This window comes from Pan troglodytes, chromosome 13 (genome assembly GCF_028858775.2).
Source record: "Pan troglodytes isolate AG18354 chromosome 13, NHGRI_mPanTro3-v2.0_pri, whole genome shotgun sequence".
NCBI classification, from domain to species: domain Eukaryota; kingdom Metazoa; phylum Chordata; class Mammalia; order Primates; family Hominidae; genus Pan; species Pan troglodytes.
Genome location: NC_072411.2, coordinates 20,706,356 through 20,723,877, shown reverse-complemented (window position 1 = coordinate 20,723,877; position 17,522 = coordinate 20,706,356). Strand labels below are relative to the sequence as shown.

The 17,522-nt window shown below is 39.2% G+C and overlaps 1 protein-coding gene across 19 annotated transcripts in view; it reads right to left on the bottom strand.

The window, feature by feature from the left end:
- EPB41L5 (erythrocyte membrane protein band 4.1 like 5) overlaps positions 1 to 17,522 on the bottom strand; it is a 166,487-nt gene that overhangs the window by 137,169 nt on the left and 11,796 nt on the right. For 16 of the 19 annotated variants that reach the window (XM_063790377.1, XM_016949606.3, XM_063790370.1 and 13 more), the window contains exon 3: positions 145 to 249. The exons of the other annotated variants lie outside the window; for them this stretch is intronic. In XM_063790377.1, coding sequence (XP_063646447.1) covers positions 145 to 249 — 105 coding nt within the window. The remainder of the gene's footprint in view (positions 1 to 144; positions 250 to 17,522) is intronic. 19 annotated transcript variants of the gene reach the window in all.

Here is a 17,522-nt window from a genome sequence, read left to right as displayed (position 1 = left end):
AGGGGGTTGGGGGGAGGGAGCGGTGTCAAAGCTTTGTATCACAATAACACATCAAGAATATGAAGCCTTATAGCAATTAGTATATCATCTGAAATTTCCTGTTTCTTCTCCTTATGCTAAAACTTCCAAAAAACAGTTACTCACTGCTACTTGTGCTGAATCCATAAATCTCAGACCAAAATAGTCGCTTTCAATAAGGTCCAGGTGGTACATAATCTGATCAAACAACTCTTGTCCTTTGGCTTTTTTCTGAAATGGCAAGAAAATAAGTAAATCAATAAGTGGTTTATAAGATCAACAAGCCTGAACAAAAGAAGGTTTTAGTTATACAAGATCTCTTGAAGAAAGGAGGACTTGCAATACCAAAAGTATTAGCATGTGGCAGATAATGGATAAGACATTACAGTTTTCTAATAAATCACTTAAGGCCAAAAACAAATTTGTGATTTATATGTTTTCCTGGAGAGTGTTACTTCCAATCAACCAACAAAAATTACCTATTTTGAGATACAAATATTTGTGTGTGTGTAAGGATAAATTCTTGTGTTGTCATCAATTTTTAGAGTCCCTACTTTAAAAGGGCCATAATGTCATTGGAAAAAGAAAATACAAAAAACTTAAGAGTACTTTAGTACAAAATATGTGAAACTACACTTGCAAACAGATTTTAGAGAAGAGACAGAAACTAGAATAATCAATGAAGGCTTGATGGAGAAGAAACAAATTGGAAGAGAATGTAAGGTAAGAAATAATAAAACTGGGAGGTGGGGGGAATAGGAGATCATAAGAAAAGTACTGTGATGATGCAGAAGACACCAAATAGTAGGGTAATAAATAGCAAAGAAACTTTGTATGGAAAAAGCAGTTCTCAAAATGTGGTCTCATGAGCACCGAGGGTTTCCAAGACCCTTTCAAAAGATTCATGAGGTCCTAGGTTTCTTATATACCTGAAACAAAACAACACATTGCAACACAGTGAACGTGGAAGCAGATAAGAGAATCCAAGTACCTTCTATTAAACCAGACATTAAACAGATTTGCAAAAGTGCTTAAAACAATGCCACTTTTCTAAGCTCTTCGCTGTTTTAGAAAATAGTTATTTTTATAATATGTTTTATATTATGTTAACATAAAAGGGGTATGTTGTTGCTGTATTAATAGACAATTATTGATTAATCAGTTAATCAATAAATATTTAAAATTTTTTCAGTTTTAATTTCTAATACTGTAACTATTGGTAGGTATAATCCACATAAGCAAAAGCATTGTTGGGATCCTCAATTTTCATAACTGCTCATCCATGCCTATCCCATCTGTAGAATTCTAAATTGTGATTTATAGTATTTTCCTATTAAAAAATGAACATATAGTTGGTTTATCATATCAATCTCTGCCTTTTAACTGACAAGTTTATTATCTCAACTTGTCCTTTGCTTTTTTAGATAAGTAAATTTGTCATCTATATTTCCTTTCATCAAGAACTTGACCATGCCTTCATGTCCTCTAATCTCCCCTCCACCCAATTCCCATCAAGTTTTATAGACATACTTCTATTTATTCTTTTCTATTCTTAGCTAACTTTTTAAAGACAACAACTTCTACTTGGGTATTTCAAAAATGTACATGTCTTACATGTGTACATTACATGTCTTGTAGCATCTGCTAGATTTGCAAATACTCATTTGAGTTCTTTCTCCAAAAATGTTTCCCATGTGGCTTTTGTATGGCTTATCTTCTAAGGCTTTGGCCTCCTATATTTGAGAATATTTTAATCATGCCCTCACTTGAATGACAGTTGGATGGGTAGAAATGTCAAGGTTCACAGTTTCTTTCAATACTTTCTCCATACTCAAAAAAAATTTATTCCATTATCTTCTTGCAGTCAACACTGCTACCGTTAAGTGTGATGTCAATCTCAATTTTCTTTCTTCGTAATGTTATTTGCTCACTTTTAGACTCTTTAATTTCACTGTACTGTGTACAAGTGTGAGTTTTTCTTAATCATATTGTATTCTATATGGACCTCTTCAACCTGAGATCTTTCATATTTCTTTAATTCTAGACGTCAACCTCTATTGTTTTCTCAAATATTTCTCCTTTGTCATTTTAAGTTTCCTACGTCAGTGCTGCCATCTTTTTTTTTTTTAGCACACATTACTTATCCATTTAAATACATATATATATAAAAAGCACAGACAAAAGTTCAGAAAGCTTTAGTAATATGACAAAATTACATTTAAAACAATGACAAGGCTAGAATTTGAATTTTGCTCTACCTTCCAAGTTCAAATTCACTGAGGAATACATACCTGATCTAGATTTCACCTGGAATGTCACCTGAGATCAGTAAGTCAGATACCCCACTTCTTAAACAACTTCTTCTAGCTTATTCACAAAATTACTTTCTTTTTTTTTTTTTTTTCTGAGACGGAGTTTCACTCTTGTTGCCCAGACTGGAGTGCAATGGCACAATCTCGGCTCACTGAAACCTCCGCTTCCTGGGTTCAAGCAATTCTCCCGCCTCAGCCTCCCGAGTAGCTGGGATTACAGGCATGCGCCACCACACCCACCTAATTTTGTATTTTTAGTAGAGATGGGATTTCTTCATGTTGGTCAGGCTGGTCTCGAACTCCCGACCTCAGGTGATCCGCCCAACTTGGCCTCCCAAAGTGCTGGGATTACAGGTGTGAGCCACCGCGCCTGGCTACAAAATTACTTTCAATGCCTAAGTTCTCCAACCACATGGGGAATTTCCAGTACACTGACCCAACTTCACAGACATCAGCCTCACTTCTCCTTTTTTTAAAGAATAACACAATTTGCCATTTTAACTATTTTTAAGTATAAAATTCAGTGCCATTGAAAATATTCACCATGTTGTACAACTGTCACCACTATCCATTTCCAGAACCTGTCACTATCCCAATCAGAAACACTATACCCATTAAAAAAATCATTCCCCACTTGCCCTCACCATTACCCCTAGTAACTTCTCTCCCATTAATGCTTTCTGTCTCTAAGAATTTGCCCATCCCATGTATCTCACATAAGTAGAATCATAACAGTATTTGTCCTCTTGTTTCTGGCTTATTTCACTCACCCTCTCTCCTACTTTCTGTCTCTATGAATCTGCCTATTCCATGTATCTCACATAAGTAGAATCATAACAATATTTGTCCTCTTGTTTCTGGCTTATTTCACTCATAGTATTTTTAAGGTTCATCCGTATTGCAAAATATATCAAAATTTCATTCCTTTTTAAAGCTGAAAAATATTCCATTGCATATAAATACCATTCTGTTTACTTCTTCAAGTGTGGATGTACATTTGGGATTTTTCCATCTTTTCAGTTTGGAATAATGCTGCCATGAACACTGGTGTGTAAGTATCTGTTTGAGTCCCTGCTTTCAACTCTTCCTGGTATACACCTAGTAGTAAAAGTGCTGGGTCATATGCTAATTCTGTGTTTAACTATTTATATATTTTTTATTTTTTCTGAGATACAGTCTCACTCTGTCGCCCAGGCAAGAGTGCAAAGACATCATCTAGGCTCACTGCAATCTCCACCCCCGGGTTTCAAGCGATTCTCATGCCTCAGCCTTCCAAGTAGCTGGGACTAAGGTGCACAACCATGCCAGGCTAATTTTTGTATTTTTAGTAGAGATAGGGTTTTGCCATGTTGGCCAGGCTGGTCTTGAACTCTTGGCCTCAAGCATCCCAAAGTGCTGGGATTACAGGAGTGAGCCACTGCACCCAGCCGTAAGTTTAACTTTTTGAGAAACTGTCAAACTGTTTTCTACAGCAGCAACACTATTTTACATTCCCTCTAAAAGTGTATAACAATTCCAGTTTTTCCACATCCTTGCCAACATTTGTTACTTTCTCTTTTACTTTTTAAAAACAGCCACTTGATAGGTATGAATAAGTCTCTCTCATTGTGGCTCTGATTCAAATTTCCATTCTGATTAGTGATGTTGAAAATATTTTAATGTGCTTATTAGCCATTTATATATTTTCTTTGGAGAAATGTATAAGTTCTATGCCTATTTTCGAATTGGCTTTTTGTTGTTGTTGCTGAGTTGTAGGAGTTCTTTATATATTCTGGATATTAATCTCTTATCATATATCTGGTTCGCAAACATTTTCTCACATTCTGTGGGTTGTCTTTTTACTCTCTTGGCAGTGTCCTTTAATACACAAAAGTTTTGATGAAGTCCATCTTATTTGTTGTGCTGCCTGTGCTTTTGTTATCATATCCTACAAAATCACTGCCATATCTAATGTCATGAATATTTTTTCCCTGTTTTCTTCTATGAATTTTATAGTTTTAGGTCTCTATGTCTTTGAGCCATCTTTACATTAATTTTTGTATATGGTATAAGGAAAAGGTCTGATTTCTTTCTTTTCCATGTGGGTATCCAGTTTTCTCATCACCATTTGTTGAAAAGACTGTCTTTTCTCCACTGAGTGGTTTTGGCACCCTTGTCAAAAATCATTTTACCATATTTACAAGGGTTTGTTTCTAGTCTCTCTATTCTATTCCATTGGTCAATGTCTGTCTGTATTGCCAGTAACACACTGCTTTTTTTTTCTTTTGTAGAGATGGGGTCTTGCTATGTTGCTCAGCCTGGTCTTGAACTCCTGGTCTCCAGCAATCCTCCTGCCTTAGCCACCCAAAGCACTGGAATTACAGGTGTGAGCCATCACAAGCAGCCCCACAGTTTTTGCTTCTGTAGTTTCGTAGTAACTTTTGAAATAAATCAGGAACTGTGAGTCCTCTAACTTTCTTCTTCTTTTCAAGATTGTTTTGGCTCCCTTCAGATTCCATACGGATTTTAGAATGGGTTTTTCTATTTCTGCAAATAACATCGTTTGGATTTTGATAGGAATTGCATTTAATCTATGGATCACTTTGGGTAGTACTGTCTTCTTAACAAGATTAAGTCTCCAAATTCTTGAACGTGGGATATCTTCCTACTTATTTACATGTTCTTTCATTCCTCTCAGCAGTGTTTTATACTGCAAGTCTTTTGCCTCCTTGGTTAAATTTATTCCTAAGCATTTTATTCTCTTAGATGCTATTATAAATGAAATGGTTTTCTTAATTTTGTTTTCAGATCACTGCTAACTTATTAGCACAAGGTTTTTTTTTTTCTGCAAAATCTTTGGTTTTCTACATATAAGATCATGTCATCTTAAATAGAGATAATTTTATTTCTTCCCTTCCCATTTGGATGCATTTCTTTTTTCTGCTGAACTGCTCTGGACAGAAGTTCCAGTACTATGTTGAACAAAAGTGGCAACAGCAGATACCTTTATCTTGTTCCTGATCTTAGGGGAAAAAGGAACTCCTACTTTTGAATTTCATTTATTCCTTAATTTTTATTTTATGCTTCCTATTATATCCTTTCTTTCCTCCTATGGAAAGAATTCTAAATATGATCTTCCAACTCACTAATTTCTCCTTCACCTTAACTGATCCTAATTTCATCCCATCAAATTTGTTCTATAGATTATACTTCTTATACCTAGTATTTTCCTTTGGTCCTTTTAAGTAAGTTTTTGTTCTTGTTTCATGTTGTTAATATCTTTTAGAAAATTTATTAGACTTTTCTTTTTATTCCATCTGCCTTTGCTTCTACTATATACACAAAGATATTAACAACATAAAACAAGAAAACACACACATACACACAGTTTGTTATCTTTTACTTGCCTTTTGAGGTGCTTGCGCTCATTTGTCTCCTTATTTTGGACATATTCATTTGGGAACATGAGTTACTTTCTCTAGATTATGTGTAACAAGAGAAAGGCCTGACTCTAGTCTGTATCAGCAACATTTAGCACTGAGAAACCCCTGGGGGAATAGAAGAATTCTAGGGAGGAGAGCCCTAACAAGAGAAAATCACAGTTAATCACTTTCCATTATACAAACAACTCCCTCAGGTTAATAATTCATTCTTTGTCCACAGATGAAAGTAGCATTGGGAAGGAGGCATTTTCTATAATAATAATTCACTGCCCTCTAAGAGTTTGGTGGAGGAAGGGTAGGAAATTTCGGTAAGGGAATTTTAGGGATAAGGATTTTTAGAGGTGAGAAACTTTTTATGCAGTGCTATTATGATTTATTCTTGAAGACACTTCCACCCACTGTCTGAGTTATTGCTATCACAACCCCTTAAAAGAGATACTAATTATCAAGACAAATTTGGAGCAGGGGGTAAGACCTCCATCCAAACTGCCTTTTACCTCAATTATCCTTCCACAGCCACAGTAGCAGCCCCCTAAACCAGACTGCAGCCACCATTACCACACACACATTCCAGTACCAACACTCCTTACCTGGGACTAATTTTTCTGTCTTAAGTTTTATGATCATTCATGGGTTAATCTTAGGACACTAGAAGCCCTTATTACTTCATTATCTTGTCCCAAACAGGGCAAGAATTCTCATTAAAAATTTATGATTGGGAATGATCTTAACTTCCTTCAGGGATGAATTTCTTTTAAAATTAAAGATCTGTTTCAAATACTATTCCCAATTTGGTTTATTCAACAATTTTTTTTAAGAGATGGGGATCTCACCATGTTGCCCAGGCCAGAATTCAGTGGCTATTCACAGGTGTGAAGACTGCACTACAGCCTCAAACTCCTGGCCTTAAGCAATCCTCCCACCTCAGCCTCCTGAGTAGCTGGAACTACAGGCACTCTATCACTGAAGTTGGTTTATTGAACAAACATTAATAGAGCGCTATGTGCCAGGCACTGTTCTAAGCAACTAAACAGGAAAACAAAACAGGTAAGCCCCTGCCTTCAAGAAGCTCATATTCAATTAAAGAAAAAAACAGCCAGGCATGGTGGCTCATGGGAAGCCAAGGCAGGAGGATCACTTAAGACCAGGCGTTCCGAGACTGGCCTGGATAACATAGCAAGACCCTATCTCTACAAAAAAAAATTTTTTTTTAATTCTTTTAGAAGAAGCTTACATCCTAGCGAGAGAAGAAAATATTATGCTAGCGAGTGATAAAGGTTATACAGAACAAGGTAACTATGGGAAATGGTGTTTACATGGGGCCCATCTAATAAGGGAGATTTGAAAAAAGACTGAGTGACATAACTATGTAATTACCTAGAGAAAACAAATCCCAGGCAGAAATTACAACAAATGCAAAATTCCCAACTGTGTATGTGTGTTTAAATAATAAAACAAACCAACTGAATATTTCAACATATTTGTTCTAGCAACACAATGGAAAAGGAGGAGAAAGTCATTATTGGAAATGAAAAAGAAAACTGCTGGTTTTAAACAATGCTTATAACAACAACAAAGTACTGCTAACAGTTTGACTGACTGACTGATTTTGAGATGGGGTCTCGCTCTGTTACCCAGGTTACAGTGCAGCGGCATGCATGGCTCACCACAGCCTTGACCTCCAGGTCTTAAGGAATCCTTTCGGCTCAGTCTCCCAAGCTGCTGGGACTACAGGTGTGCACCATGCCGCTTGGCTAATTTTTGTGTTTTTGTGTGTGTTTTTTTTTTTTTTTTTAACAGGGTTTTGCCATGTTGCCCAGTCTGGTCTTGACTGCCTCAGCCTCCCAAAGTGCTGGGTTATAGGCGTGGTCACACGGAGCCCAGCTAACAAATTTAATTGTGCTAAAATTTGCTAATGGCAATCACTACACTACAAGTATTTTTATTCTACACTACAAAATATTTCTACACTACAGCAGAAAGCCACACAAGTCTTCTGCTGAATTCATCTATCTGGTACCAAACTTATATGTTTCCATTACTTTCATTCTAAGGCATAACTCTAGAATCAATTTCATATTCCATCAACATTCTATATTTGCTTCAAGACCAAAGGGAAGCATTGCTTTAAAAATAACTCTCCTCCTTATTCTGCCAAAGCATCATTTGCTAGACTATTGAAATACAACAGTTGTGTTCTAAGGTGAGAAAGAATGGGCTTCTGCCAGCTAGACAGCTGCCTCCTCAGAACAAAAACCTTTTCAAGGTTATACATTGACTCCTCCTTAACAGATGGTAGTTCTAAGACAACCAATAGTGAACACAAGACATTTATAGGTTCCTGAAGTAAACGATACATGATTTTATTTTTTCAGACAGGACAACTCTGTTGTCCAGGCTGGAGTGCAGTGCTGGGATCTTGGCTCACTGCAGCCTCAACCTCCTGGGCTCAAGCAATCCTCCCACCTTGGCCTCCCAAGTAGCTGGGACCACAGGTGTGCACCATCATAGCTGGCTAGTATTTTACTTTTTCTGTAGAGACAGAGTTCTCATAATGTTACCCAGACTGTTCTCAAACTCCTGGGCTCAAGCAATCCTCCCACCTCAGCCTCCCAAAGTGCTGGGATTATAAGCGTGAGCCATCACACCTGGGCAACAATGCACCATCTATTTTAGGTTGGTACAAAAGTAATTGTGGTTTTTGCCATTAAAAACTATTGCAAAAACCATAATTACTTTTTTTTTTTTTTTTTTTTGAGATGGAGTTTCGCTCTTCTTGCCTGGGCTGGATGGAGTGCAGTGGCGTGGTCTCAGCTCACTGCAACCTCCACCTCCCCAGGTCCAAGCAATTATCTTGCCTCAGCCTCCCAAGTAGCTGGGATTACAGGTGCCTGCTACTACGCCCGGCTAATTTTGTATTTTTAATAGAGACGGGGTTTCACCACGTTGGCTAGGCTGGTCTCCAGCTCCTGACCTCAGGTGATCTGCCCACCTTGGCCTCCCAAAGTGCTGGGATTATAGGCATGAGCCACCATGCCTGGCCCATAATTACTTTTGCACCAACCTCATAACAAAATTCTGATATCCCAAAAAAGAATTTCTTAGAACATCTTACTTTTAGAGATAGCATGTAATTTTTAAAAAACTTCATTGAGTCTAGCCTTCCTGAGAAAAAACTGTATCATTTCATGAAAATAAGTCACAGATAACAAGTAAATGCAGTAACTGTAGTATGCTGGTTTCAGGAAGATTTCTGATTCTAACCCAGAAATAAAATGTTATCATTGATAAGATGGAAAGCATGGTCATGATAATACTTATTCTGGGTGAGTGAATACCTGACTCAATCAAAATTGGAGAAATAATTATCAACCTGCTAGTATCAACCTTAGAAATGGTGTTCTAAATCAATTGGTTCTGTCCCATTCTATATTTTCAGAGTTTTTAATTTCATTACGCACTTAACAATACATACAGGAAAATTTTCATTACAGGAAAAAAACATTTTTGACATAATATTCAATTCCTAGACAGACACCTATGTATGTGTTAGATGCTAGTTATACAGATGAATATGCTTATATTTGCCCTCAAGCAATCACAAGGTTCTTAACTAAGAATAAAATTATAAACAACTACTTTAAACACAATAAATGTGAATGTTACTCTTACAGTATAACAAAATGCTAAAGAAATGAGGGTTAGTTGTTCGTTCTGCCTCACATATTAAAGGCTTCAGAAGATTCTATATTCAAAACTGGGCCTGGAAATGTGAACAGAATTCTGCTAACCTAGATAAAAACAAAATAAAGATCTGAAATCTTGACAGTCTAAGGAAGGGTTTAGGAAAGAAAAGACTGTAGGCAAGAGTCAGAAGACAAAGTGACAGAAGCTGCCAATGGACTGTGATCTGCCTAAAACTGCCACACAGAATGTCACTCTGTTCTTCAAAATCCTTTAATCATTCCTCATCATTTACAGATCAGATATGTGCAAACTCCAGGCACAAAATAGTCCTTCCTAGCTGTTCCTTGCTTATTATTACATATCACTGCCTATTTCCTCTACCATTTCAGCTTTTTTGTTTGTTTTTGAGACGAAGTTTCACTCTTGTTGCCCAGGCTGGGGTGCAGTAGCATGATCTCGGCTCACCGCAACCTCCATCTTCCGGTTTCAAGCAATTCTCCTGCCTCAGCCTCCTGAGTAGCTAGGATTACAGGCGTCCACCAGGCTGAGCTAATTTTTCTATTTTTGGTAGAGACGGAGTTTCGCCTTGTTGGCCAGGCTGGTCTGGAACGCCTGAACTCATGATACACCCACCTCAGCCTCCCAAAGTGCTGGGATTACAGGTGTGAGCCACCACGCCTGGCCCATTTCAGCATTTTTATCTGCTTATGATCTCCCCAATAAGTCACGCCTCTGAACCCTTGCAAAATGCATTTCTTTCTGCTTAGAACGTCCTTTATGCCTCTAATGAACTTTAAAAAAAATTTTTTTTTGTAGAGATGGAGGTCTGGCTACATTGGACAGGCTGGTCTCAAACTCCTGGCCTCAAGCAATCCTCCTACCCCAACCTCCCAAGGTGCTGGGATAACAGATGTGAGTTACCACACTGGGCCCTTCTAATGAACTCTTGATTCTGGTTTCTCAAGAATCAGTATATCAGTGTTGCCTTCCAATAATCCCACAGAGAATAAATCCTGCTTCCTCTGTACTGTCTTGTACCTATAATTCTAATTAGTATAAAGCCAGCATAGACTTGTAATGGGTCTATCATGCTTAGGCAACAGTAAGAAGGTCCAGGATGGTCAGAGTGTGTAGAATATGGATGTGAGATCTTGATTACAGGTTCAATGTCTTGTTTATTTTCGTAAATTAAAAATAAAATGTTTTTCTCACCTTGTAGCTATTGAAAATGAACAAACTGGAAACAGGAAAGTGAAAACAGACCCACAAAGCTCTGGCCCACTACAAATTCATTAGTCATCTGTATCTACACCAGTACCTGCTACTCATGTTCTTTATCCCCACCTAACAAATTTATTTCAGGTCACCACCTCTTTCAGACCCAGCCCTCACTTCACCTCCTCTTTGCAATGATTAAGTTCATCAAGGTATTGTTACCACCCAATGGGTTCACCTTGCCCACTGCCTAGACAGAACCAATTTATCAAGACAGGGGAATTGCAATGGAGAAAGAGTAATTCAAGCAGAGCTGGTTGTGCGGGAGACTGGAGTTTTTTATTACTCAAATCAGTCTGAGCACTAGGGGATCAGAGCTTTTACTGATAATTTGAGGCTGGGGCCGGGCGTGGTGGCTCATGCCTTTAATCCCAGCACTTTGGGAGGCCGAGGCGGGTGGATCACCTGAGGTCAGGAGTTTGAGACCACCCTGACCAACATAGTGAAACCCTGTCTCTACTAAAAATTAGCTGGGTGTGGTGGCGGATGCCTGTAATCCCAGCTACTCAGGAGGCTGAGGCAGGAGAATCACTTGAACCCGGGAGGCAGAGGTTGCAGTGAGCCAAGATCACACCACTGCACTCCAGCCTGGGCAATGACAGCGAAACTCTGTCTCTAAATAAATTAATTAATTAATAAAATAAACATAATTTGAGGCCAGGCACGGAGGCTCACACCTGTAATTCCAGCACTCTGGGAGGCTGAGGCAGGCAGATCACCTGAGGTCAAGAGTTCGAGACCAGCCTGGCCAATATGGTGAGACCTCATCTCTAGTAAAAAACACAAAAATTAGCCGGGCATAGTGGCATGCGCCTGTAATCCTAGCTACTCGGGAGGCTGAGGCAGGAGAATCACTTGAACCCGGGAGGCGGGAGTTGTAGTGAGCCAAGATTGCACCACTGCACTTCAGCCTGGGCAACAGAGCCAGACTCCGCCTCAATAAAATAAAATAAAGATAATTTGGCAGGTAGGGGCTTGGGAAGAGGGGAATGCTGACTGGTCAGGTTGAAGATGGAATCATAGGGGTCAAAGTGAGTTTTTCTTGCTGTCTTGTTCCCGGATGGGATGGCAGAACTGGTTGAGCCAGATTACCGATCTGGGTGATCTCAGCTGATCCATCCAGTGCAGGGTCTGCAAAATATCTCAAGCACGGATCTTAGGTTTTACAATAGTGATGTTATCCTCAGGAGCAATTTGGGGAAGTTCAGACTCTTGGAGCCAGAGGCTGCATGACCCCTAAACTGTAATTTCTAATCTTGTAGCTAATTTGTTAGTCCTGCAAAGCCAGGCTGGTCCCCAGGCAAGAAGGGGGTCTTTTCGGGAAATGGCTATTACCAATTTTGTTTCATAAACCATGAACTGAATTCCTTTCCAAAGTTAGTTAGGCCTACGCCCAGGAATGAACAAGGACAGCTTAAATGTTAGAAGCAAGATGGAGTTAATTAGGTCTGATTTCTTTCACTGCCATCATTTCCTCAGTCATAATTTTGCCAAGGCGGTTTCAATCCCTCCCTTTGTGTTTCATAGCACCTTATTCTCAAGGTGTGGGCTATGAAGACTGGAAAAAGCCGTCAATAACTCTGGCTTCTTCCTGCTGACAGGGGGCGTCGTGGGAATAGGAGCTGACCCTAAGGTGAGAGGAGTGGAACCGCTTTGCAGCTGAGTGTATGCATGCAGGCAGGGCTGGGATTCCAAGGCCTGCATGACAAAGGCGGTAGTATTTTTATCTATAGTTTTAGTACAGCATTTAAATGGACAGTGTACTATAAGGTAAATAATGAGTTTTAGGTTAGGTAGTACAACTTCCAGTTTTAAAAGTAAAGATCTGAAAGCATTAGTTTGGGGACTTACAGTCCACAAAAAATTTAGGATTTAGCCTAAAGAGAAGAAAAATAAAAACACAAAAACAACAACAGGTGTATTATAGGCGGTTTCAGTATTATCTTTTCATCAGCTTTCTGTCTTTCTCAGCAGAAGGTATTTCTTCTAGAATGTTCTTCCTCCCATCTCTACCTATGTATATAAAACCAATTACCTATAATCCCAGCACTTTGGGAGGTTGAGGCAGGTGAATCACTTCAGGTCAGGAGCTCGAAGCCAGCCTGACCAATATACGAAATACAAAATTTGTATATTGTATATACAATACTAAAAATCTCTACTAAAAATACAAAAATTAGCTGGGCATAGTGGTGGGCCACCTGTAATCCCAGCTACTTGAGAGGCTGAGGCAGGAGAATTGCTTGAACTGGGGAGGCAGATGTTGCAGTGAGCCAAGATCATGTCACTGCACTCCAACCTGAGCAACAGAGTGAGACTCCGTCTCAGAAACAACAACAACAACAAAAACCGCAATTACTGAGGAACATTTTTCCTATTCATTTAAAGAAACTCAGATCTGCCCTAACCAGCCATTCTCCAGCTGCCGTGCTATCTCCTTCCTTCCATCTATTGCCAAATCTCACAGCAATCCTGCGTTTTCCCTTCAGGCACTTCCACAAACTAATCAATATTAAGCACCTACTATGTGCAAGGGACTGTAAGAGGTCCAAAAAATATGACCGTCTCCAATAATTCCTTTCGCCCTCTAAAATCTGGCTTTCAAACACACCATCCCACCAGAACTCTTTGCTTCACTTCCATCCTTTTTCTCTGTTCATGACAGCAGACTATCTTCTCATGATCTTTGACATAATTGATATGCGCCCCTCCCATCAGAGTTAGAACTGTATTTTACTCATCTTTATTCCCTCCCCACGCTATATCCAAGTAGTAAGCACTAGTCCTCACTCCCCTCCCGCCAACCATATCCATGTACTAAGCAGGCACTCTTTCCTATGCAGCCTCACTGTCACTGTAAGTCTGCAGCCTCATCATCTTGTATCTGTATTACCATAGCAGTCTCCAGGCATGATTTTTTCTTCTGTAACAAATCAAGCATATCACCTCTAAATTAAACCTATGTATCTTTCTTTTGTTGTTTTTCTCTCTGTTGCCCACACGGGAGTGCAGTGGGATGATCATAGTCCACTGCAGCCTCTACCTCCTGGGCTCAAGCAATCCTCTCACCTCCAGCCTTCTGAATAGTTGGGGCCACAAGTGTCCACCATGACACCTGGCTAATTTCTTTTATTTTCTTTTGAAACGGGGTACCCATGTGTTGCCCAGACTAGTCAAACTCCTGGACTCAAGCTATCCTCCCACCCTGGCCTCTCAAAAGTGCTGGGATTACAGGCATGAACCACTATGCCCAGTCATGTTTCTTACTACTAAAAAATCTTGAGTGGAATAAAATACAAATACACAAAAATCAATGCATTCTTTTTAAAAAAAAAATAACTTCCGGCCGGGCGCAGTGGCTCACGCCTGTAATCCCAGCACTTTGGGAGGCCGAGGCGGGTGGATCACCTGAGGGCAGGAGTTCAAGACCAGCCTGGCCAATATGGTGAAACCCTTTCTCTACTAAAAATAACAAAAATTAGCTGGGTGTGGTGGTGGGCGCCTGTAATCCCAGTGACTCGGAAGACTGAGGCAGTAGAATCGCTTGAACCCAGGAGGTGGAGGTTGCAGTGAGCCGAGATCGCGCCACTGCACTCCAGCCTAACAAGAGCGAAACTCCATCTCCAAAAAAATAAAAAAATTTAAAGAAATTTAAAAAAATAGCTTCACTGAGCTGTAAGTCACATACCTTCACCCATTCAAAATAAACAGTTCAATGGATTTTAGTATATTCACAGATATATACAACCATCACAAAAATCCATTTTAGAACATTTTCATCACCTCAAAAAGAAACCCTAAGCCAGGCACCGTGGCATGTGCCTGTAGTCCCAGCTACTTGGGAGGCTGAGGTGAGTGGTGCATCACTTGAGCCTAAGAGTTCAAATGCAGCCTGGGCAACGTAGCAAGACACCATCCCTAAAAAAAAGAAAGTCCATATATTATAGTTGTCAACCCCTACCACCCTGTCAGTTCCCACTCACTCAGGCTGCCCTAAGCAAGCACAATCTATTTTCTTTCCCTTACAGATTTCCCTCTTCTGGAATTTCACATGAATGGAATCACATGGTCTTTTGTGACTGCCTTCTTTTAACAGAATAATGTTCTCAAAATTCATCTATGTTTTAGCAGTACGCTTCATTTCCTTTATGGCTAAATAACATCCCATTATATGGATATTACAGGTTTTATTTATCCATTTACCTATTGATGAGCATCCAGGTTATTTCTACTTTTTAACTATTATGAATAATGCTGATATGAACATCCGTTACAAGCTTTTGTGCAATATGTTTTCCATTCTCTTGGAGATATACCTAGAAATGTAACTGTTGGGTCAGGTGGTACTATTTGAATAACTGCCCCACTATTATCCAAAGCAGCTGTGCCATTTTACATTCCTAACAGCAGGGTCTGAGAGTTCTGATTTGTCCATATCCTTACCAACACTTAATATTATCTGACTTTATTTCAGCCTTCTTAGTTGGTGTGAAGCTGTATCTCACTGTGGTTTTATTTTGCATTTCTGTGATGACTTATGATGTTGAGCTTCTTTTCATGTGCTTGCTGGTCATTTATATAACCTATTTGGAGAAATGTCTATAGAGATCCTTTGCCCATTTTTAAATTGGGTGTTCTTTATATAGCCTAGATACAAGTTCCTTATCAGATATATAATTTGCAAATACCTTCTCTTATTCTGTGTGACAGTCTTGTAACTTATTTGATGGTCTCCTTTGAAGGCTAAATGAAAAATTTTTCATTTTGATGAAGTCCAATTTATTTACTTTTTCTTTAGTTGCTCATGCTTTTTATATCATATGTAAGAAAGTGGTGCCAGGCCGGGCGTGGTGGCTCACGCCTGTAATCCCAACAATTTGGGAGTCCAAGGCAGGCGGAACAATTGAGGTCAGGAGTTCAAGACTAGCCTGGCAAACATGGTGAAATCCCGTCTCTACTAAAAATACAAAAAATTAGCCAGGTGTGTGGCAGGTGCCTGTAATCCCAGCTACTCCGGAGGCTGAGGCAGGAGACTGGCTTGAAGCCAGGAGGCAGAGATCGCAGTAAGCTGAGATCATGCCATTGCACTCCAGCCTAAGCAATAGAGACTCCCTATCAAAAAAAAAAAAAAAAAAACAGAAAGTGGTGCCAAATCTAAGATCTAAAGATTTACTCCTAAATGTTTGAGGTGATGGATATCTCATGTACCATGATTTGATCATTTACACATTATATACATGCATCAAAATAGCACTATGTACCCCCAAAATATGTACGACTACGATATATCAATAAAAAATTCCAAAAATTATGCCTATTTTTTTCTAAGGATTTATAGTTTTAGCTAATACTTTTAGGTCTTTATTCTGAGTTAATTTTTGTATACAGTGTGAGAGCCCAATTTCATTCTTTTGCATATGGCAATCCCACTTCCCCAAGTACCGTTTGTTAAAAAGACTATTCTTTTTAACATCTTGGCATCTTTGTCAAAAATCATCTGACCCACGACTGCGTGGGTTTATTTCTGGGTTCTCTATTCTGTTCCACAGACCTATGTGTCTATCCTCGTGCCAGTCGCACACCAACTTATTGTTGCTTTGTAGTAAGTCTTAGAATTGGAAGTGTGTGTCCTCTTAGTTATTATTTTTCAATATTGTTCTAGCTATTAAGAGTTCCTTACAATATCTTAAGAATTTTAGAATCAGCTTGTAAATTTCTACAGCTAGGTCAGCTGGAATTCTCATGGGGACTGCACTGAATGCGTCAATCAATTTGAGGTGTACTGCCATCCTACCAACCTTAAGTCTTCAAATTCATGAACATGGGATGGTGTTCATGTATTTAAAAGTATAACTATATACAGTCTTACATAATTTAAAGCCTTTAGCAACTGCACAAGAAAGTAGGTATACAAAAATTGTTATCTATTAACCTTAAATGTAAATGGGCTAAATGCCCCAATTACAAGATACAGACTGGCAAATTGGATAAAGAGTCAAGACCAATTGGTGTGCTGTATTCAGGAGCACCATCTCACCTGCAAAGACACACATAGGCTCAAAATAAAGGGATGGAGGAACATTTACCAAGCAAATGGAAAGCAAGAAAAAAAAATCAAATAGACACAATGAAAAATAATAAAGAGGATATCACCACTGATCCCACAGAAATACAAACTACCATCAGAGAATACTATGAACACCTCTACGCAAATCAACTACAAAATCTAGAAGAAATGGATAAATTCCTGGACACATACACCCTCCCAAGACTAAACCAGGAAGAAGTCAAATCCCTGAATAGACCAACAACAAGTTCTGATATTGAGGCAGCAATTAATAGCCTACCAATCAAAAAAAGCTCAGGACCAGATGGATTCACAGCCGAATTCTACCAGAGGTACAAAGAGGAGCGGTGCCATTCCTTCTGAAGCTATTCCAAATAACAGAAAAGGACCCTCTCTAACTCATTTTATGAGGCCAGCATCATCCTGATACCAAAACTTGGCAGAGATAAAACAAAAAAAGAAAATTTCAGGCTAATATCCCTGATGAACATCGATGCGAAAATCCTCAATAAAATACTGGCGAACCGAATCCAGCGGCATATCAAAAAGCTCATCCACCATGATCAAGTCGGCCTCATACCTGGGATGCAAGGCTGGTTCAACATGCACAAATCAATAAACGTAATCCATCACCTAAACAGAACCAATGACAAAAACCACAGGATTGACCGGGCGCCGTGGCTCACGCCTGTAATTCCAGCACTTTGGGAGGCCGAAGTGGGCGGATCATGAGGTCAGGAG